The sequence below is a fragment of the Podarcis gaigeae genome, assembly GCF_964106915.1.
Source record: "Podarcis gaigeae genome assembly, chromosome: 3".
Taxonomy (NCBI): Eukaryota; Metazoa; Chordata; class Lepidosauria; order Squamata; family Lacertidae; genus Podarcis; species Podarcis gaigeae.
Window position 1 is genome coordinate 106,681,497 of NC_139680.1, and position 23,869 is coordinate 106,705,365.

General features: G+C 43.5%; 1 protein-coding gene across 1 annotated transcript in view; it reads left to right on the forward strand.

Annotated features, from left to right (window-relative positions):
• Window positions 1-23,869, forward strand: part of MSH2 (mutS homolog 2) — a 50,782-nt gene that overhangs the window by 18,594 nt on the left and 8,319 nt on the right. The window contains exons 7-11 of the mRNA XM_083733199.1: window positions 10,860-11,056; window positions 12,358-12,467; window positions 21,284-21,407; window positions 22,648-22,798; window positions 22,931-23,028. Coding sequence (XP_083589325.1) covers window positions 10,860-11,056; window positions 12,358-12,467; window positions 21,284-21,407; window positions 22,648-22,798; window positions 22,931-23,028 — 680 coding nt within the window. The remainder of the gene's footprint in view (window positions 1-10,859; window positions 11,057-12,357; window positions 12,468-21,283; window positions 21,408-22,647; window positions 22,799-22,930; window positions 23,029-23,869) is intronic.

Consider the following 23,869-nt stretch of genomic DNA (forward strand, 5'->3'; position numbering starts at 1 on the left):
GAACCCTGTATGAAAACCTTTTTGTGGTGTTCGTTGGCACGGGTGCCTAGATCCTTGCTGAGCTACGGTGGGGCAAATACTTAGGGAGCTTCTCTCTCTGGGCTGTTGTGAAGGTTGTAAAACAAGCAAAGTGCTTGCGGTGGTATATAAATTACTTAACGTAACACACACCCCACGCTGGTTATTATAGTGGCAGTAGTAATATTTCTTTATTATAAAAAGTTATATCATGCTTTCCCAAAGGAAACACTCAAGGCAGCTAACAATACAACCACAAGTTTACATTAAAACAATATACCAAAAAATACAAAAGAGAAGATGAAACCAGCTACCAGCTAAAAATTAACACTTTCAGTGGATCATATGATTTAGAATATGAATTGGAGAGTTGGAAGGGACCATGATGGTAATCTAGTCCAACCTTTGCAATGCAGGAATCTTTTGCCCAACGTGGGGCTCAAATCCACAGCCCTGAAATTAAGAGTCATGCTCTGTCGACTGAGCAGCTCTTCCCCTCCCATCTCCTGTAAGCCCCAAAAAACTCTCCAGAGAATTGGGGCCCCTCCTGAACAGTTGACACTGTGGGTCCTGTTGGGCTTGGTTCAAGGGGTGAATTTCCTAAAATCAGGCGGGTGAAAATCTCCCCTTGCACTTTAGCCCTCTGTGATACAGACCCCACCGACAGGTGCCCATCACTGTCCACATCTTCTTAGCGAAACAATTTTTATATTTGTATAAGCCTATTTTGGCATTAAGTGGTATATAACCTTTTAGAAAATAAATAATAATTGCATTCAAAATAAGTAGTATTAGTAATAATACCAGTAATATCATTACCTTCTTCCTAATGTGATGCACTGACAGACTGTTGCTTGCCTAAGTCTACAGAGTTCATGGTAGACATGAGTCCTAGTCCATAGGCTTCTGTTTTTCTGAGGTGCAGCTGCAGAGGTGTTCGTGGCAATGTAGGTCGGAGTCTTCCCTTGGGAATCTCCATTCCTTGTAGGGAAGCTCCATAACTCAGTGGTAGACCGTCTGTTTTGCATGCGGAAATTCCCGGGTTTGGTTCCCAGCATCTCCTGGGAGGACTGGGAGAGACCCTCTCTTCAGAATCCCAGACATCCTGCCAGCCCATGAGTTAGGTTGGCCAAAGTAGCTAGCCGCAAGGTAGCTTCCCACTTTCCTATCTTTGGTGGCTTTCAGTCGTCAAGCAAAGGCAATCTTTTCCCACAAGGACCTATTTTTTTAAAATATAAAAACTGTTGATTGTAATCTCAGGTATGGCTTTCTGTTGAATTTACGTTCTGTTTATACAGTGCGCTAATTGCTTTTAGTTCTTTTTGCAAGCTGCTTTGGTTTTCTTTTTTTAATGAACCTGTGTTGTAAGCATTTTATTGAATGAAGAAACGTAAAAATGCTGTATCTGGCCAGTGCCGCTTCAGACTGCGGGTGTGTATATTTTGTTGGTTTCTGTTTCTCTCACTGAGCAGCAACTGCAGTCACAAGGCCTTGTTTTGCATTCCACAGTCAGAGTTACTGTTGGGTTCCCACGGGAATGGGAGACTGGATGTGACGTTCACTGGTTTCCTGTTTTTCACTGTTCTCTCGGTGTTCTTTGTTTCCGAGAGGAGTTGCTTCTCTGCTCTCACAGAGGCAAGATGCATGTTTGTATTCTCTCAGCATAGAGTGTAAATAAAATTAAGAATGTAGCACATACTGCTTATCCTTCTGCAGTGTGACGACGCTCTGCTTGGGCTCAAGATAAGACGAGCCTGTATCAGCTTCAGATGGGCCGAAGCTGGTCAAAATCTCACATATTTGTTTATGTGTGTGTGTGATGTGATCAAATGTTTCTTCGTGCATCCCCCACCATACTTTTAAAAAAAAAAACACACACAAACAAACACCTTAGATGCTCCATTGCAACTAAAACTTCTCCAGACAAACTTCCACTTGGATATTTTGTGAGAACAAAGCTGTCTCTGTTTCTCATCCATAAAATCACAGCTGTGGGCTAATGACCAATTTCTTCAGGCAATTCAACTCTGTGGTGCCCAGATCCAAAGTCTGAGGAGCATGCTGTAAATCCATTGATGTTGGATTAAGGCCGCCAAGTGATAGTTCAGCGCTCCCAGCAGCAGCAAGTTTTTAAGTACAGTACAGTGGTCGCTCGGGTTGCAAATGTGATCCATGCAGGATGCACGTTCGCAACCCGCAGTGTCCGCAGCCTGCAGCGGCGCGTCTGCGCACGCATGAGTTGTGATTCGGCGCTTATGTGCAAAGTGCAATTTAGCACTTCTGCGCATGTGTGGCCGCCGGAACCCGGAAGTAACCTGTTCCGGTATTTCCAGGTTTCGGCGGTCCGTAACCCGAAAAACGCAACCTGAAGAGTCTGTAACCCGAGGAATGACTGTACACAGATGCAGCTTCTAGCTGGCTCTTAACCACCCGCTCCCAGTTGCTAAAACTCACCAACTTAAAATGAATGTGAAATGGCAGTCTTGCCCCCTGAAGTGTCTTGCAAGTTAATGAACGCCAGGTCAGTTGTGTGATCTTCTCTTTCCCTTTTTCTTTCCTGTTTTGGCAGAATAGCAGCACAGTTGAAGCTTAATCAGAAGAAAGGCTCATAACACTAACTTGTCTCCTGCCAATTAGAACAATGGAGTGGTATGCAACTGCTCTTTACTCAGGAGGAGACCCGTTGAAATGAACGTATGTGACTAAGCCAGGTCAATTAATTTCAGCGGGTCTACTCTGAATAAATCTTGGTTAAATGTCACCCATAGACTTCCATAGAGAGGGGTGTATGTGCAGAAACCAACCCACTGCACAAATGTATAGTTTTGCCTCTGGCTCTAGCAGCTTCTGGCATGTAGCCCCTGGAAGGTTGCTCAGCGGGGAATGTGGCCCTTGGTTTAGCAGATACCAGTGAGCCTATCTTCATCCTGGGCTTGCTCATTCCCCTCCTCCCCTTTCCTCCATCCAGGTGTCTGGGAGGCGGCATTCGGAAGCTTCTGCTGTGAGTTAGCACCTGCCTCCTGTGCTGTCAGCACTGTGGTTAACACTTTACTATGGATGCTTTCAACAAGCGAGTGTCAAAAACCTTAATACGACGATGACGGGGTTTGAAATGAACCATAATTAATGTCTGTTGTTTCCAGGCATCTGCATGTGTCTTCCAGGGGAACCTACCCAATACCTAATTGAGTATAAAGGTCTTTAAGGGCTTGTTTATATGCTAGGCATGTCTTTTAAAGGAGTGGCTTCCATTCAGCAACAAGCGTAAGCCGCTTTTGCTGCTAGGAAACTTGATTTCTCCATTGTATTTCAAATGGCACCCGTTAAAGCCCCGATGGGAGTTGTTGTTCAAAACATCTGGAGGGCACCAGGTTGTGAAAGGATGGTTCATGCTGTTGAGTTACATTTTTATTTCTCTCTTAATGCTGTAAAGGTCTGGCCAAGTTCAAAGTGAGGAATTATTTGATTGAACAACATGAAATTGTTCTGGGATTGAGTGGAATTGTGCCAGAATAGCAAAATAAGTGTTGAAAAGGCATTGAAACTGGTAGTGGTCATTCTGGCTGTGATCAGATAACAGGTATGAATGTTGCGAGACATCTTGTCTTGCTGCTATAGATAAAACGCTATTCGAATTCTCTCGAGTTTAGAGATGGGCCACTAATTTTGGATGGTCTTGGTAGCCTGCCAGGATTTGGGAACATCAGTGATCTATGTCTTTCCCTCCCACCACCCCCTCAACCAAGAGAAAATCCTTTGGCAGGTGCTTTGGAAACATTCTGTCTTTCAGGGCCCTTCCAGAGTGCAGCGCAGGTTCAAAGACCAGAACTTCTTATCTCGCCTGAATTCCAGTCCTGAGAAAGAGTTAGGATTGACAGCTGATTTTTTTACTCGCTCTTTCGAGGCATTCTGAGTGCATCTTAAATGCTGCATAAAGTCAGAGGCAAGGGAGAGAGGTGACGTGAGAGGGCAGTGACCGTGACGATTTTAAAATAGTCGTCCAGAAGTAGCCTTCTTTCAAAAGCCCATTCATTCATTCATTCATTGCATTCATATTCCACCTTTTCTTTCAAAGAGCTCAAGGTGGCGGTACAGCATTCTCCCCCTCATCGTTTAATCCCCACGACATCCCTGTGAGAGTAGGCTAGACTGAGAGACAGGGACTGGCTCAAGGTCACTCAGTGTGCTTCTTGACTGAGTGGGAATTTGAACCCTGGTCTCCCAGGTTCTAGTCTAACACTAACCACTACACCAGCCCAGTAGAAAGTGAACTAGAGACATTTTGCATGCAAAGTGTGTCCTTTACCACTGAGCTATAGCCTTTCCCGTTCCGGCAGAAAGATCAAGTCACACACGATAGCCTGCAGAAGTACGACCAGTGCTGCTGTAGCCTCAGCTATAAATTTCAGTACTCCTTCATCCTCAAAATGCCAGATGTATTATCCGAGGTGATCAATCTCAACCCTGGCTTGTGATTTCTTCTTCTTCTTTAGTCGTAGCCGAGTAAGATTGTCTTCCATAAACACGGTTTTAACAATGAGTCTGTAAGTGACTGTGGAGGCCAATTTTGGATCCTCATGTCCTTCCACAGTGGGGACAATGGTTCCCGGGTGGGAGTTGATCACTGTGTGGATTTGCCAAGCATGCCTTCCTCTTAGCACGTTTCTCCCTTGCATCCTGAGTTTGAGTGTCTTCAAAGTGCATGACACCTTTGGTAAAGGCTGTTCTCCAACTGAAGCGCTCGCAGGCTAGTGTTTCCCAGTTGTTGGTGTTCATACTACATTTTTTTAGCTTTGCCTTGAGACAGTCTTTAAACCTCTTTCGTTGACCACTGGCATTGCACTTTCCATTTTTAAGTTTGGAATAGAGTAGTTGCTTTGGAAGATGATAATCAGGCGGATATCCGCACAACATGACCAGTCCAACGAAGTTCATGTTGAAGAATCATTGCTTCAACACTGGTGATCTTCGCTTCATCCAGTACACGGATATTAGTTTGCCTGTCTTTCCAAGTGATGTGTAAGATTTTTCGGAGACACCGTCAATGGAATCTTTTGAGAGATGGCATTTCTAAGTGGGACATGTTTCACAAGCATATAGTAAGGCTGTGGCAGTACAACAGCTTTGTAAACAAGCATTTTGGTTTCCCTGCGAATGTCCCAGTCCTCAAACACTCTGCACTTCAATCTGGAGAAAGCCGCACTCGTAGAGCTCAGGCAATGCTGGATTTTGGCATCAGTGTTGACCCTTGTGGAAAGATAACTGCCTAGGTAGGAGAAGTGACCCTGACCCAGGCACATCAAAACCTTGGCGGGGCAAGATAAAGGTCCGGGAACAGTCATGCCAACATTCTTATTATAGCACATCATCCCTGGAATTGTTGGAAACCAGGGGTCTCCCAACATGAAGTCGCTTCTAATGGCTTGTGAAAAGGCTGTCAAGTGGGCTGCAGTGTAATCTATTGCTGAATTTTATTAGGCAGCAGGGACAGCTGAACCTGTTCCGAGGCTCCCAAGTGCCATGGACTCTCCTGTGCATCTGATATACCTGTTGTTTGCAGGAACGCCAACCCCATCTGTCAAGTTTCCTTGTTAATTTCTCCAGAGCCCTGCATTATTATGCATACCAACCACTTGCCTTTAGCAGGTGCAAAGGTGCAAAATTACAGCAAGGGGAATCGTGCACATGCAATTCCCCAACATCTCCAGTATATCTGTGCTGGCATGAACCACTGTTGGGTCTCCATTTGTAGTTGATCTAGATTCCTTTCCTCTCTCTTTCCCTGCTCTTCCACCTGCGTCCATCTTCAGAGGCTTACACTGTTTTCTGGTGGTACTGAGGACCACATTGGCTGCTGAGCAGGAGCTAAAAGCGTTGTAGCTAGCTAAGTTCTACTCAAGAGTTGACATATTAAAAAGAATAGTTGTGCCTGTGAACATCAGTGGGTCTACTCTGAGTAGGACTAGCACTGGTTACAACCCAATGTCTGTACCTCTTTATAAATAAGCTACATTTGCATTGCTGTACTTTGAGTCTTACACATCCCTGATAAATTTTGAGGACTTGTAACTTGAAAATTTATTCTGTTCAAAAGTCTTTGCACACCGTGAGAGGAAAGTATTCTCTGAGTGGAGACATGCTGTTTATACTTATAACAGAAAGAACCAACACTTCACATAGGGTTTTTAATGTTCCTAGTGGCACATTTTAAGTGGTCTCGATTTTGGATTATCACCAAAGAGAAAATTTATGCACCTCTGCATGTTTCAGAGCCTTAAGTCTGTTAAGGGAAAACTGCAACAATCCTTAGTTGTTCTGGATACAGCTTCAGGGCAGCATCATTCTGACTAGATAAGCCAGACATATACAGTATATATAAATATTCAGCTCTCCAATACAGAATTGTTAGGTAGGAAGCAGACCTTCCCTGCCCCTGGGACAGAAAAGTAATACATATGAACGTTTGGATAATCTAAAGCAGCATGTAAAAATAAATACAGATCCAGCAGATTTGCTCTGCTCTAGCAGAAAGGATTCATGTGAAATAATAGTCATGGGAAAATATTTATTACCAGTTTAATAACTTGTAAGTGTTTAAGAATAGGACTTGGGGCTGAAATCTGACGTAAAAATTAGCAGGCACCTGGGAAACTGTACAGTGGTACCTTGGGTTACAGACGCTTCAGGTTATGCGTTTTCTGGTTGCGCACTGTGCTGAACCCAGAAGTACCAGAACAGGTTGCTTCTGGGTTTTGGTCTCGCGCATGCGCAAAAACATCAAATCACGACACGTGCGTGTGCAGACGCAGCGCTGCAGGTTGCGAAGGTTCCACTGTAATTCATTACAGAGCATTCTGCAGCTGACTTCAAAGTCACTATACTTTCAACAAAAAGACTTCACAGGAAGCTCTGGCATAAAACTACAGAACCAGCAAATTCTGTTGTACTCAGTTTGGACTAAATCAGGACTCTGGTTTGCTCTTTCCCTGTAGGTGTTAACAGAATCTTAACGTGATCCTTCCCCACCCCCAACTATAATTGCTCTTTTGAATGGGCTCCTCTGTTTTGCTCTTGCATATATTTGTGACTTGCAGAGAAATGCCACAGACCCACTGCCACCCTTTTAATCTGTGACCCTCTGTTTGCAATTTCTCCCTCTTGTGAATGAGTATCTTATCTGCCCCGCCATCTGGGCATGGCACTTGCAATGAAGGAAGTGGACTTCCCCACTTGGGGGCCTTGTGCTGTGATAAATCTGTTTTGTAAGATGCTACAGGACTACCTGTTGTGTTTACTGCAACACACTGCTACCTCTCTGGCAAGCCTCAAAATTGCAGCAGCGGATGCTGCTGAGCACTAGAAAAAGATATGTAGTCCGCACTTCACCTTCATAACCTCAGCATCTAATTTCAAAGCCTCCCTTCATGCAGTTCTTGCAGTTTTGTTATTGAGTAATAACAAGGGGGGAGCACTCTGCCCCAAAGAACTGCAGAACGAGAGGCTTATAAGAGATCTATGACTCTGAAGTGTGAGCAAGAGAGAGGTGTGTGAATTATATGAAACCCTGGCTTTGGTGCACATTAAGGAGTATTATATATCGTAGTGCTAGATCGTGTTTCTATTTTATATCTTATCTGTGAGTGTTTGGGGTTGTTTTTACTCTTTTTAAAAACTAGTCTTTAATGTGTGCCTTGGTTGGTGTTATGCTGAATGCTGAAAGTAACTATTGGAGGAAATTTGTGTTGTTCATTTATTATATGAAATACTCTTGGTGGTTAATTGTTTTTAAAAATATAAAGCTTCCTATTCATCACAATTGCATAAAACAATATGGAAATGTCTACCAGTTCCTTTACCCTGCCTCTACATTTCTTTCTAATGCCACTCATGGAAGCAGAATAAATTTAGAAGTGCCAAGCAGTTCTCTGCAAACAGACCAGGTTTGCCTAATCTTCATTGTAAAATTTGATAATATTTGCATGGGTGCGTTTTCGTTGAACATACAGTACTTCATGTATTGCTTGTTTGTTAATTTCTTCCAGTAGTCACGTTCAGCATTAACACGTTTCAGAGAAGCATTGTTTGGTACTAAGACATATAACAGTCATTCACACACCAAAACCAGTACCCCTTGCAGGTGGCCTCTGTATGCAAACAACAAACAAACAAACAAACAAACAAACAAACAAACAAACAAACATGACACTTATTTACTGCACATTTTTAGATTTTATTTGCTTCTAAAAGACCCTCATTCCACTCTAAGGCAAATTCTCCCATTCCTTCCTTTTATTTTAGAGTCTTGCTTATTTCCCTTTGTGCCTTTGTGCTACAGTTTGAATTCTCCATAAGAGCATGGTACCTATGGTTTCTTCAGCCAAAGCCTGATGGTTGCCCAACAACTGCTGGATACGTCATGCAATAAGATGCTTCAGCTCATGAATCTGAAATGTCATTTTCCTTTTTTAGCACCATCATGATGTTTGTGCCACATTTAGTTGTGATTCACAATCGCCTCCTGGATCTTCTTCCTTGTTCTCAGCAGTGGTGCTGTCTAGCCAGTGTCCCTTGATTTGAGGTCATACGTTTTATTCCCCCTTCTTTATTCTGGGCTTATTTTTTTCAGCAAGAAACTGCTTTGCAAATAGTGACCCATCAGCTGCTTTCTAGTGATATGGAAGGAAGGCAGAACCTTCATTTCTGATATTCCTTTCTCCCTCCTCCCTTTCATTTCCAAACTTCCAGGAAGCGTAGGGCATAAGGGGTGGTGATGAGCTACTTGGAAACTGGCAGATACATTTGTCAGGACCAGAGCTGCCCCTGGCTCCACCAGCTTCTGATATCTAACCTAATTTCCCCCAAAGCCACAGTTGTGTCTACAAAGAAGAAAAGCATAACGCTGGTTATGCTAGCGAGGCTTTTAGCAAGATGTCACTGAAGAGTTTCTACTTAATTCCAGAAGCATTTAATGGAGAGTTAGCCTGCCTGCTTATATGTGAGCATAAATTAACAAGTCAGCTGTGCACTGAACTGACGGCAGATCTCAGCCCTCTGTGCTTTGACGGCTATCAAAGCTTGCATTAATTTGTTCTTCCTAGTACAACAATGCTGGAGTGTAGGAAGGTAAGGGATCGTCCCCTTTATGGAGAAAGAAGCAATAAAAATATCTTGAGCGCTCTGCTTTGCTGCAGAAGCAGAAAGAGAATTCTAATGCCATGGAATTATTGCAGGAGTAGAAGAAAAATCATCCTTCAGAGGGTACATTGAGTTTGGAGAAAATAAAACCCACTACCTGCAGGTCTCATTTGTCATACGACTGTGGGAAAATCTCCTTGCTTTATGACCCTTTTTAAAAGTGGGATTTTTTCCCCATATAGCCTCAACAATGAAAAAAAAAAGGAAGAAAAGAGAATTAAGTGGGTAATGTTCTCTAGAATTCATTCTTTCTGACCCCTGCTTTGGATTTAACGGAGGAGGATGGGTCATATACTTTGGCTCAAGGCGTTTCTCTGGAGGTGGCGTTTTGGCACCTGAACTGAAAAACCAGAAACGTTCTCCCCATCTCTCCTCCTGCACATGTACCCATCTCCCCCTTGCTGACTGTGCTGCTGTTGAGAAGCCTTCTGCAAAATTTTTAAAAAAAAGCAGAGAAAGTTGATTGTCTTAGTGGTATTTGTTTGTGGTGGATGGAAGTACTAATTAAAAGACAAGGCTGGTAAGCTTATTTAGCTTACAATATTTGGAACCTCAGACTGCATTTCTGCTAGTGAGACTGCGTCTCCTCCTGTCCCCACTATCGGGTTTTGCTTTGTGATGCGGATGGGAAGCAATTTTGTCTTTTGAACGGACTAGGTGGGGCCAAGAGTGCAATGTCTTGTAGATCCCCAACGTGCTTCTGTAGAGAGGCACGTTGGGGCATACATGTCAATGTTTGGCCCCCAAAGAATGAAGCCTAGTCGGGGAAGGGGGTAGATGCTGTTATGGCTTATCCTTGTTTTTCCTTGGCGAAGGAGAGAGTGCTGTATGGGCTGCATGCAAAGGTCCTATGGGCCAGTTTGAACCACCAGTGGTCCACCCCATTTCATTTGGGTGGTCCATGGCTTGTCTATAAAAATGAACTGCAAAGTCATGGCTGCAGGACACTTGCTTTCCATCTCTGTTTTAAAGATTCGTCTTTTAAGCATTACTCTCTGTGTTTGTGGGTATGCTTTGAACATCCTAGGCCTAGCCTACTTCACAGGGTTGTTGAGAGGATAAAATGCAGGTGGAAGAACCATGTACACCACCTTGAGCTCCTTGGAAGAAAGATGGGATAGAAATGTCATGATGTTGATGATGAAGTTTTTAATGTTTGAAGTTTTATTCTGTTTTTAGTCCTCTGCTGGGAGCCGCCCAAAGTGGCTGGGGAAACCCAGCCAGATGCGCGGGGTATAATAATAATAATAATAATAATAATAATAATAATAATAATATAATTTATTGTTCTGCTTCAAGGGAGGGTGTTGCTGAACTTTTTAAAGATAACAGTTTCCCGTTTAATTCTCGTTGAAACCTTTGACCAGACATTTATCATGAACATTATTGATGGCAGCAAAGCAAACTGCCAAGTGACTGGCTCCAAGCTGTCAAGATTTTCAGTTGTTTGGCTCTTCTCACTATGTTTTCCAGCCACCGTCGGGGAGTGGGCTGTTGGTGCAAGCTGAATCTTCTGTGCTTCCATTAATAAATAAAAGAAGTGTGGGGACAGAGAGCGATTGTAGTTGCCTCTGGAGGCTACGAAAGCCCTGTGTGCACGAACTGATTTTTTGGTCTCTTTTTGTTTCATCTTGTCCCACCCTCAGGCTAAACTTGGTGGAGGCCTTTGTGGAAGATGCAGAGCTGAGGCAGTCTCTTCAAGAAGACGTGCTCCGTCGCTTTCCGGACTTCAACCGGATAGCGAAAAAATTCCCCAAGAAAGCCACACTCCAGGACTGTTACAAAATATACCAGGCTGTTAATCAGATACCGAATGTGATAGAAGCACTGGACAAAGTTGATGGTGATACATTTTCACTGTTGTGCTATATCTATATCTTAAGCTGGCGAGAGGCAGCGAGGACTTGAATACAGTTGCTTGCTTCGTAATATGGATTCCATTGGGACAAGGGTGGAATGGCTTTAGCCCTCCAGATATTGCCGACCTGCAACATCCCACTGTCCCTGGCTGTGCTTGCTGGGATAATGAGAGTTGTAGTTCCACCAATACCTAGAGGGCCAAAGCCTCTCCTTGCTTTCAGAGCATGGGCTGCAGGGTTTGTGTGTGGGCTGCCCATCTAGGCTAGGAGCGCTGGAGGAGGAAATTGCCCCCAATATCACTCTGCTTGCTGATCAGGTTCCTTCCGCCCAGGGCTGCAGCCCACAACTTTCAGGCGCTGTCATAAAAGAGGAGGCATAAAGCCATCAAGCACAAAGCAAGAAAAACAGTAGAGGCAATAAAAGCTCCATATAAAACCAGCTGTAAAAGCTATAAAAACAGCGCAAGGGCTGGAAAAAACACTGGCAACTAAAAGCAGCTAGTTTACGTGCTGAGAAGCCTTGGCAAATGAAAATGTCTTTACGTTTTTTTTTAAAAAAGACAACACATTCTTTCCTTCCTTTTTCACATAGAAAGTGTTGCTTTTGCAGGACTAATTTGTGAAGTGCATGGCTAATTTTTCCTCCAGTTTTAACTTTTTTTAGAGCAGCGTTTACCAAGCCAGTGCCCTCCAGAGCTGGTTGGGGGTTGTTGGGAATTGTAGTCCAAAATCCTCTGGAGGGCAGAGGCTTAGCAGAACAACCAGGCTGTTTCCACCTCTCTCCCCACCCCACAACTCCTGGTTTCAATATTAATAAGTGTATCTTCTCAGTCAGGGCAATTTAAAGTACATGGTTGGATTTTTTTTTTAAAGCAAAATGGTGAACTTAAGAGAACTGCCTTGCTCATTAAGAAGAAAAAGGATGGACTATGCTGACCTCTTCAGATGTACTTTTCTGATTTCAATGTGCCAGTAGCTAAGAAAATGAAATGGGAATGCCTGAAATATATATTAAAAAAACACTCTTTAATTTGGCAGCCTGAGGAATACATTGTGTCTGTTGTCTTTTAAAAAATTAAAATTGTCTCTGCAGTGTTTGCCACCTTTCCCTGAAAATTGGCTTCTCTATTGCTCTTTAGAGAGCAATTCTTGCTTTAAACCTATTTGCCGTTTTGAACTGTTTTTAATTATCTTATATGTAGATTGCCTTGAGATGGCAGTTTACAAGGCAAGGAATAAATTGATGGTGATTATGATACATGTTTGTGTTTTTCCTTTTTTTCAGAAAACAGCAAAACGTTAGTACAAGCAGTGTTCACAGGACCTCTGAGGGAACTGCTGTCTGACTTCTCCAATTTCCAAAATATGATTGATGAAACTTTGGACATGAACACGGTAATCTAAAGGAAGCAGAATAAAGTAGCTTGGTTCTGTCAAAGATGTGCTGGGTGGATGATGACCCGGTGGTATTAGCAGCATGAACAACTTTTCTATATTTAAACTTTTCAGCCTGCCTTTCTAAAAACTTACTCAAGGCTGTTCCGCCAAAATGACTAAAAACAGCCATAGGGCAATAAAAGAAACCAAGTGCCAGCACAATTTAAAAATCACCAAGGACTGGCATTAATGGAGGAATCAGATTATAACATAAATCTGTCCCATCAGTACTGTATGGCTCGTGTTGAAGCTAACTGTATGATGTGCTTCAGAAACGTGGGGAGTAACGGACACAGAGTTTCTTAGGGAGGGAGTTCCAGAGACTTTATGCCACCACAGAGAAGGCCCTGCTACAGACAGCCATAGGGCTCTTCCCTTATATATTAGATGTGGTGGGTCCTCTTCTGAAGATCTGAGTGGCCAGGGTGGGGGCGACTTCCAGTGGGCAGAGACATTCCTTCAGCGAATGTTCTGTGATCATTTTGCCTTATTGACATGGCAGATGCCTATTTACATCTCTTGAACACTGGTTTGAAGGCCGGCAAGCCTATGCAGCTGCTTAAACTTTCTAGATTAGCCCGTCATTTAAACAATTATTTTATACTGGTTTTATGGTGTGTTGGGTTTTATTATACGTGTATATATTGTTGTACATTGACTTGATATATTTTGAGTTGTCGGTATATAAATAGCTTAATAAATAAATAAAATCATAGGGCTGGGACGAAAGACCAACCAGTCAGAAGGCTGTCAACACAAAACTTGCCTCTCCACGGTGGGAGCATCAACATCCAGGAATCTCATCCCATAACCAACACAGCTGAGCGCCTCTAACATAGAATGACATGCACAGCACCATGATGCTGGCATATCCAAGTAGCTACACATGAGTCTTAACTAATTCTTGAAATGCAGTTACATGCTACAGGAACAGAGTGTTTGTATAAGTAAAACAGTAGTGCTAGTGGGGAATCCTTTTGAACAGGAGTTGTCCCTACCACAAAGAGTTGCTTTGATTTTTCATGTGTGTTAATTAAAGTTTGTTGGGCTGCCTGGGTCAAGATATGACTGGAGGGTTGTAGTCTGTATTAGAGCACGTTCCCACTTCAAAAGGCACCCCTTGGTGCCTCTGGGTAGGGCTAGGAAAGACTCCCTTCCTGAAATCCCAGAGGGCTGCTGCCAGTCGGTGTCTGCATTACTGAGCTAATGGACCATTGGTCTGACTTGGTTATAAAGCTTCGGATATTCCTAGATATTCAACCGACTTGAAATCTGGTTAAGGAGAAAATAGGAAGTTAACTTAAGTGCTGTACGTATAGAGTCTGGCTCTACCCCCATCAGAAGTTCACACAAAGAAAAATGGATTCTGCAACCTGTAGGACACAGAAATAAAAAAATGTGCATTTGCTTGTTTTGCCAGCCTGACGTTCCTGCTGGTACATCCGTGCAGCCTGATCTTGCCGCTTCTCTTCGCAGCAAGTAAGACAGTTCTGCCGCCGCTAGGGACCTGTTGCTGTGAGCCACTCCTCTTGAGTGTCTCTCTGCTGTCGAGGATTCCCTTAGGTTTTACCCACCTGCTTTCAAAAACAAAAGGACGAGAAATTCTCCATATATTAAAGTAGATAAGTTTAAATGAAGCCAAGTAAGACACGTGACTCCAAGTTTTGTTTGCATTTCCAAAATCCATGGAAGTTAATTAAGGCCGATGTTGGAGGGGCAGCTGCGGTTGCTGGAACAGCAAACTGTCTGCAGTGGGCGAGAAAGCGGGATCTCACAGGTTCTGATTTTACGGCCTTGTGTTTCACATTAAGACCTGTAAGAATCTATCATTCTCTTTAATAGGGTACGGTAAAGCTGCAGGTTGGCATAGCAACCAAATTATATTGCTCGGCCTGCGCTGAGTAAACTTCCAGCTTCACGGACTTAGGTTTATAGAGCCACAGATACATTGCGCGAGGTAACGTGTATATATTATGGCAGTTTATATAGTGGCACTTGTGTACATTGCACTTCACAGAACAGTGTCACAAGCCTCCTGTGACAAGGAGCTTATAGTCTCTTCCAAGCCTTGGTGGGTGTCCAGGGGGAGATATTTTCAAGGTTGAGATTTTATTTATTATTTGAGAAATTTTTACAAACTGCTCAGCCAATAAGCTCTCCAAGTGGTGTGCAAAATAAAATTACAGCTGGGGCAAAGGAAGCTGCATTATACCAAGCCAGGCTGTTGGTCTATTTAGCTCACATTGTCTGTCAGAGACCTTCTGCATGCATAGTAGCTGGTATACCACTGTGTCACAGCCCCTGAACAGAACTAAAACCCACAAACCAGTTAAAAGCAAATGGTTTGCCCAAACAGGAAAGCTTTCAGCTAGTGTCTAAAACAATAAAGTGTGAGTGCTTGCCCCATGTCAGTAGGCAGGGACCCCCAGAGCACAGGAGCTACCCCAGTGAAGGAACATTTGCTTGCAAATGCAGATTGGGCATTATGGGGGACTTGGAAAAATAGGAATTGGGAGTCCAGCAACATCTGGAGGGGCACAGGTTGCCTACCCTGGTTTACTAGATAAAATCCTGGAATTGGTTTCACCATCTATGTGTTTTGGGTGTTACACCTGGAGGTCAGAGGAGAAGTGTCTCTTGGTTGATGTCAGTGGTGGAAAGGTGGGATCCCATCCCATACTATTCTGCATGTGGACCAGGTTATAGACAGCTGAATTTGGTTGGGCTAGAGTGGCCCCATCCTTAATCTGCTCCATACGTGCTTTGGAGTAATTCTGACCGGCTTACAATACCAGTATAGTGGATGCTTGGGCTGTGAACGTGACCTGTGCGGGATGCACGTTCGCAACCTGCGTCTGCGCATGCGCGGGTTGTGATTCAGCGCTTCTGCACATGTGCGACTGCCGGAACCCAGAAGTAACCTGTTCCGGTACTTCCGAGTTTTGGCGGTCCGCAACCCAAAAAACCACAACCTGAAGCGGCTGTAACCCGAGGTATGACTGTATTATCTCTTGACTGGGCTCCAGTTTGTGTTATGTACTGTATTTTTTGCTCTATAAGACTCACTTTTTCCCTCCTAAAAAGTAAGGGGGAGTGTGTGTGCGTCTTATGGAGCGAATGCAGGCTGCGCAGCTATCCCAGAAGCCAGAACAGCAAGAGGGATTGCTGCTTTCACTGTGTAGCGATCCCTCTTGCTGTTCTGGCTTCTGAGATTCAGAATATTTTTTTTCTTGTTTTCCTCCTCCAAAAACTAGGTGCGTCTTATGGTCTGGTGCGTCTTATAGAGTGAAAAATACGGTATTTTATTTACATGCCTATTTTAACTGCTTGATGTTTAAAACTCTTAGGCAGTGTACACTGTGTGCAGGGTAAAAACAATATCCCTTTATTTTTTTGTGTGTGTGTGCATAATAAAACAGATTCAGGGAAATCGTATAAAGCAGGGTTCAGTCTTATGACTCATGGAAAGTGTATATTTTTACAAGACGTCTGAAACAACTGATGGCAGAAGGAAGGGTATTATTCCGCAGGGTATTCTGTAGGGTACAGTGCCACAAGTAGAATTTACCCATCTGATCCAAGTGATCTTACTGGACCATAGAGGGGCAGGTGGTCTTTCAGGTTTGGCCCTCATCCATTTCATTAACTGAACCCAAGCACTGATTCATCACTTCCACCCCTTGCCAGAATCTAATGGAAAGGAGAAATATTGCCAGGTGCTGCCTGAATACTGATGGTCCCCTTGTTCCTGATCTCGAGCTGAGGGGTTGCTAGGCTTTGGATTAAGTTTGTAAAGGCCAAGTGAATGCATTGGTTCAGACCTGCAAAAAAAGGGGGAGGTCAGCTGGGGATGCGTAGCACTGGGGTGGTAGAAAGATGCCGTTTACAGTTGAGCTAACACGCAAGGTAGCATCCTCTGGAATGTCAGCAGCATGAGCTGAAACCCTGGCTGAAACCCTGGAGAGCTACTGCCAGACAGTACTAAGCTAGATGGACCCCGAGGGTCTGGCTTGGTTCAAAGCTAGCTTCCTGCGTCCCTAACTTTTTAGCTGGCAGCAGTAGAGACTGAGCCAGGAGTGCCTGTATGCAGAGAAAGTTCTTTGCCATTGAGCTATAATGCAGAAGAGGAATGGAGAGAATGAATTGGTGTGCCCCTGAATGTAGTCCAGGTAGCTGCCAGGAGATACAGGGAAAGATAATTTCACTTCCCCTGTTTTCTCTGCTCTGCACTTTTCTGGGAATATTTTGACTTCTGCAGTGGTGGCATTCAGCTGTTCCTGGTCCGCAAGCAAGCAAAGGACTTCTTTGTAGTTGCTGATAGTACAGTGTGATCACAAAGCTCTGTCCCTCCTCCCATTCCCTGCAGGCTCTAGATAGCTTTTCTTTGCTGCAGTGCAGGTTACAATGTGATGTGCAGAAAGCACACAAGTCCTTTCCAGCATTTTGTAATGAATTTTTCATCATCCTTACAAGTTTGAGAGTGAAGGGGATAGAAGGCTTTCACCTCTTTTGTTATTTCCCCCAAAGCTTCTGGTAAAAGTGAAGTTCCCTCGTCCCATTTTGAGTAGTGTGACCTACGAGAAACCCGTTTTTCCCTGATGAAATGACTGTTTTGAAAATAGCTTTTTAACAGATAACGTGTGAGCAGTGTAAGGACGTGGCAGCTTAAAGTTAAAAGGTTTTTTCTCTCCTAAAAATGCTAGGGATAGATTTACTAGAAGATGGTTTTTGAATTTTGCTTTCAGAAACCCATTATATGGATTTCTCAAATGGGCAGAAAAGTGCAGAGTTGATAATTTGAAGTTAACATGTGAAGGCAAATGAATGGGAGGGACTAGTCTCTGGATATTGACAACCATCTTGTTTGTTAACTGATGAATCAAAGTGCGAAAAAGCTTTAATAACATATTGTGAAGGGGAAACCAAAAACAAAGCAATTTGCATTTCTGAGGATGCTCTGGTACAAGGTGAAAAGAAAGAAAAGTACTTTTGAGAGATGCAGTGACTCACCTTGTGGACTAAAATCTGTTTTTGAAAAAAACATAGATCCTCAGGAATGTTACCCTATACCTAACATGAGATGAATTTTCAAAAATCAATTCCTGGTAAGTTAGGAAGTTTTTTTTTATATAGCTGAACCTTCAGTGCACAAAAGTCCTTCCCCCATCCCTTAACATCCAGAAATTTAAAACAGCAACAATAGAGCTTCTGTCCTCAAAGTTAAAATATTAGCATAGCAATCATGAGATCTAGTAGCACAACATATTGGTGGATCATTTTGCTTGCCTTTTGGGTTTTCATCCCACTGTATGTGGCTGCTAGAAGTTTGTGGACCTCGAACCTAAAGTTTATAGCCCTGTGTCAGATATTTTTGCATGCTGCTATATATCTAATACTTAGTCAGACCTTGTGGTTCTTATTTATTGTCCTTTTTGCCATTGATGACTTGCTGCTATTTGAGATTTGCTCAGCAATTTGGAGAAGAAACCCACTTCTCCAAGGAAGTTCATCAGCCAGCTGGCTTCCTGACTGTATCTAGCTACCTTTTGACCCTTGCTCTAGGTCTAGGTCTAGGTACGGTCAGGCAGCCGGCTGATGAACTTTTTAATTAATTGAGTTGACTTCCGTACTTATCTGGAAGGCTGGGCTGATGTTTCGGGAATGCAGTAGACCACCTCATCCTCTGTTTTGCTAATGTGTCCCTGCTGGGTAAATGTTAGAGCATCTCTCTGACAAAACGATCACAGTAGCAGCTGCATCTTTTCACAAAAACCCTTCCAAGCAGAAGTGAGCCCCCCAGGAGGACACCCGTTTTGTTTTGAATATGCTCCAGCAATCTGCTATTAGAAGTGGCAGCGCAGTTGTTTCCACATGGAAAGTTTACCAAGAAGAGGTCTCCTTTGTCAGATCAGTGGTCCATCTAGTTTTCCACAGTGGCCCATGGGAAAGTCCTCAAGCAGGGTAATTAAGGCAATAGCTGTCCCATTCTGCTGCCACTTAGCTTTCTCTATCATTGGAGGGCCATTCATATAGCTATTATGTGCCACTTTTGGACCCAAAGGCCCACAAAGCAGTGAACAGATTAATACAAAAGAAGAATAAAAGCACAATAAATATGAGAGTAAATCAGTAAAAATGTGAAGCCGCACAATTACCTGTCGTGCTTAATATACATGTGTGAGCTGTGCTCATGGTCTCACCAGACATGCAGTGCCCCAGAATTCTACCTATCACTTAGAACAGGGGTTAGCAAACTTTTTCAGCAGGGGGCTGGTCCCCTGTCCCTCAGACCTTGTGGGGGGCTGGACTATATTTTGAAAAGAAAAAAAGAAGAATGAATTCCTATGCCCCACAAATAACCCAGAGATGCATTTTAAATCAAAGGACACATTCTACTCATGTAAAAACACACTGATTCGCACACCGTCTGCGGGCCGGATTTAGAAGGCGATTGGGCCAGATCCAGCCCCCGGCCTTAGTTTGCCTACCCATGACTTAGAAGCAAGGCTGGCTCACCTTCGCCTCCCCTTCCTCCCAACCCAGCTGTCCCAGTCTCCCAAATGCAAAAGGGAGTGTCTTAACGCTCATCACCTGCAAAGAAGCAGCCCAGAGACGTCGCCGTCAAGTCATCCAGTCTAGTGGCCCTCAAAACACCTGGTGGCCACAGATTCCATACATAAATGGTGCATTGTATGAACTGGTGGCATCTCTTGAGTCTGTTCTTCCTACCACATCTGCATTATTTAGCATTAACACCGTTCTTGACTCACTGTGCACAAATTGTTCCTTTGGACATGGTCCTACTTGAGCAAGGCTGCGGTGATTCAAACCTGATTACGAGAAAATGTGTGTGAAATAGTTTGACATCGCAATATATTATTGCTGAAGATCTGTTCACTGGATTTCTGCAGTGTTCATAGAAGTGTTATTCTGGCGTTCTGTTTTGGGGATCTCAAAGGCAGGCTGACGAAACTCTCATTCTTTCTTTAAAATTCATACTGTGCTTTGTAGCCCCAAAAGATCATTGCTCCTGAGGAAGTCATGGAGAAGGTTTAGATTTAAGTGTGACTGGAGTGTGAAGTTCATCTGCATTCCAGATGATCTGCCATTTTGGGCGGGTGGAAAAGACAGCGTTATGCCTCTGAATACCAGTTTCTGGGAATCTCAGGTGGGCAGAGTGCTGTTGTGCTTATGTCCAGCTTGCAGGTTTCACCTGGTCCTTTAAGCTCATCTTACATTTTTATGTTCTTTTTCAATCTGAGCTTACCTGTTCCACAGGATCTCAGTGTAGAGTATTCAGGCGCCCTTCAGGTGTTTGGGATGGAAGCTCCCAGCAGTTTCAGCTGACATTTGCTGGCCAGGAGTTTCAGTCTAAAACACCTGGAGGCAACAGATTGGCAAAGGTTTGAGTCTTTCTTGAGCTAGGCAGTTTCAGGCTGCAGGTGAGGAATTGTCACACTGGTCGAGAGAGGTTCAAGCCTAGCCTGCTGATGTGCTACTCTTTTTTTTAAAATAATAATAATAATAATAATAAATTTTATTTATATCCCGCCCTCCCCAGCCGAAGCTGGGCTCAGGGCGGCTAACAACAATCAAAATAGTCCAACATTCTAAAAACATTCATTATAAAATTAATTAAAATCAAATTAAAATCAAATTAATGGCAACCATCAAGCAAAATTCTGTGCAGATTGCCAGAGGAGGGGGTCAGGCTGCGCCCTGACCAAAGGCCTGGTGGAACAGCTCTGTCTTGCAGGCCCCGCGGAAAGATGTCAGGTCCTGCAGGGCCCTAGTCTCTTGTGACAGAGCGTTCCACCAGATTGGAGTCGTGGCTGAGAAAGCCCTGGCTCTAGTTGAGGCCAGCCTAACCTCTCTGTGGCCTGGGATCTTTAGGATGTTTTTATTTGCAGACCGTAAATTTCTCTGTGGGACATACCAGTTTTGTATTTTCAAAACTCAGTAATAAAAGATGAGCAATAAAAACAGCTAACATGTTTCTCAAGAAAGATCAGACAGTGACTGCACCGTCTGATCTTTCTGGAGAAATGCTTGTTAGCTGCTTTTGAATTTCATTGCAGAGATATAGAATATATAAGAAGGTACATGAAAACCAACCAAAATCTTTCCACAGATTGCCATGTGTCTTGGGTGGTATTCCTGTATGGTCCTCACATTGCATATATGAAGTAAATGGTTGCTAAGTTACATGAAAAGACAATGGGTTCGTTTTACCCGTGGCCACTCGGATTTGGCATGCCAGTTGCCTGAGCAACTGCCCAAACTCAAGTACACCAAATCAAGGAACAAATCTGTTACGGAATGCCGACATCTAGTTATCTCTAAATGAGGAGCTCCTGTTGAAAAGTTTAACATCTCTCTATGACATAAATGTTTATTAGAATCATCCCAAATCCATATCATTTTTGATATGCATAGAGTTCACATGACTGAACTTTTTTTAATAAAAAAAGGTAAAAGTCCTCACCCTGTGATTCATTCATTTATTTTTATTTTATGTAAGGTGTTGATCAGCCCTTAGGCTGCAAACCCCAGAATGTTCTGTGAACTTAACATATCTTTTGATAAATACTTGTTTTGACATTTAGACTGATCTAATCGAGAGTTTTAATCTCCCACATTTGTTACTTAGTTTATGTGGTGTCAGAAGTTGCTTTAGGTGAACTGGTGGGTTTTAAATGCTTCGTAATATGACCGAAGGGTCTTGGCGGCTGCTTTTAACTCTTCTGTGGACAATTTCTCTCTCCATATCCCAGGTGGAGAGCCACGAATACCTCTTGAAACCCTCCATTGAGCCGAGCCTCATTGAGCTGAGAGAGAATATGGATAAGCTGGAGGAAAAAATGCAGGGTGTGCTGAAGGCGGCAGCAAGGGAACTAAGTATGTTGGCATGAGCTTCACTTTATCCACACAATGATTTAGAGTCCCCCCCAAGCCACTTCCAGTCTGTGTTCTGATGCTGAAAAATGCTTCACATTCTCACTGTTTAAAATACAGTTGTGCACTTGCTTTTAAAAAAATAAACAAAAAAATAAACCTGTTGTTGGAAGCTTCCCCCACAGTATATGGTCAAAAGAGGAGAACTGGATATCTTCTAAGGTCCACTCTTAGTCAGTTCATGCCTGCATGAAGCACAGCAACTTGACCAGTGCCTTGTCTCTGTTCAGTGAACACCTGTTCTCCCTCACCCAGAATCCCCCGCAGTGCACAGGTTTTCTTTGGCAGACACACAGAGATCCGTCGGCAAACGAGGCGATGTGGAATGAGTGCTTTAAAGCTGCCAGCAAATGCTATCATTGCAACTATGCTCTGTGTGAAGAAGGGCTCTTTCTTTGTATGTCCTGAATCTCTCACCACTCAGCTTTTGTTGGATAACGTTGGAGTCTAGTACTGTATTGCAAGGGATCACGAGGGTCGTCTGGTCCAACCCCTTGCACTGCATGAATCTTTTGCTCAGCATGGGACTCAAAACACATGACCCTGAGATTAAGAGTCTCATGAGAAGGAGAGAAACTTCTACCTATATACCTTTTCCACACCATGCACAACAATGGAAATCTCAGTCATTCTCCCCACTTGCCCTTTTTCTAAACTAAATAGTCCCAACCCATGTAAGTTTTTCCTAGTAGGGGAAGTATTTCAGAGCCTTAATAATTTCTGGTTGCTGTTTTCTGCACCTTTTTGAGCTCTGCAATATCCTTTTGGAGGTGCAGCCGCCAGAACTGTTGAAGTACAGGCATGTGTTTATCCTTTGTGATGATCTTGTCAATGCACTGTCAGTAAATAAAGCATTCCTATAAGAGCTTTTTGCTCTCCTTGCCAATTTGGGTAATCTTAGGTTTCCGTGGCATTACAGTAGAGGGATTTCTAAAGTGGTGAGTGGCACCGCAGTTTGAAACCCCTCTAACTCTTAGCGAGCTAGGTGTTAGGACTTGTTCCAAGCCCTGTGACTATGAGTTAATTTCTCGGCAGGTGGCCTGGTACAATATCAAGCAGCAAAACCCAGCCAAGAGAGAAATTTGACTCACCGAGTGGGGATAATGAAAATGTGATTTGTGTGTTTATAATGCCACCATCAGTCATGGATTTCATTCTCCCCCAATTCCTTTCCATGAAACAGGTCTGGAAGCCGGCAAAAGCATCAAATTAGAATGCAACTCCCAGTTTGGGCATTTTTTCCGAATCACCTACAAGGAAGAGAAGGTTCTGCGAAACAACCTGAAGTATAAGGTCTTGGAAACCCAGAAGAACGGGGTGAAGTTCTCTAACATGTGCGTGAAACACATATCCCTGCCTTTGCTTCGGAACGCCAATGGAAGTGTCCTCTAAACTTGCTGTGGGGTGGGTGCAAGTCTGCCAGGTTGCGGAAGTTTGCTAACATTTTCCTTTTCGTTCCTGTGCAGTCAACTGAAAAGCATCAATGAAGAATACATAAGTATCAGAGGAGAGTATGAAAAAAGCCAGGCCATCGTTGTTAAGGAAATCATCGGCGTTGCCTCAGGTAAGGAACACTGTGTGCTTATACATGGAATCACCAGCTATGTTCTGAGGATATGTTTTAACCAGGAGTAAAACACCCACACACCATTTGTGGAGTGGGTACAAAAGTAATTGGTCTGCTCTCAGCCTGCGGCCTCTCTGAAATAGAAATGTGACCCATCTTGTGGTAAGGACAAACTACGTTAACTGCGGAAAACAATTTGCCAACATGGCCTGCAGCCGTACGTCTGCTTAGAGGGTCCATTCAGAACTTGGTTGGGTTTTCCTCTGGCTATTATGTAGCACTCAGCTGCGGGTGTCAGCACAACTGCTGCTAATGAAACAGAAGGCACTTCAGAACCCTAGCCTTCCTTCCACCTTGGTTTCCTGTCCCTGTTCTGGTTTTCCATGAACATTCCCTGACATCACGGCCGTTCAGCCAATGGCAGGTTGGGTAGTCTCGCTTCTAGAAACAAAAGCGAGCACGCTAGCAACTCTGAGCATCAGTTGTCTGAGGTCACATCATCTCAACCAATGTCTAGAGATGGCTTTAAAACTGGCAGGAATTGGCAGATTTCTGTTTTCATATCCAAATACTATTCCTTGCTTTAAAACATGCTGGTGCCATTTTTTGTCACTGATCTATTATTTTTGGCACGTGTACATGTCCTGTGATTTTTAATGTGACAGTTTGCATCTCTGCACCCCTAAGTGTCCTAAAGGGGCACCATTCCAGAGATCTTTGTGCTCATGAATCGGATGTAGATTCAAGCAACGGGAACCCTCAAATCCTGTTCCCACAGGGCACTGATGTGCAGGCAGCATAAGCATGAGTAAGATGGTGATACAGATGAGAAAGACTT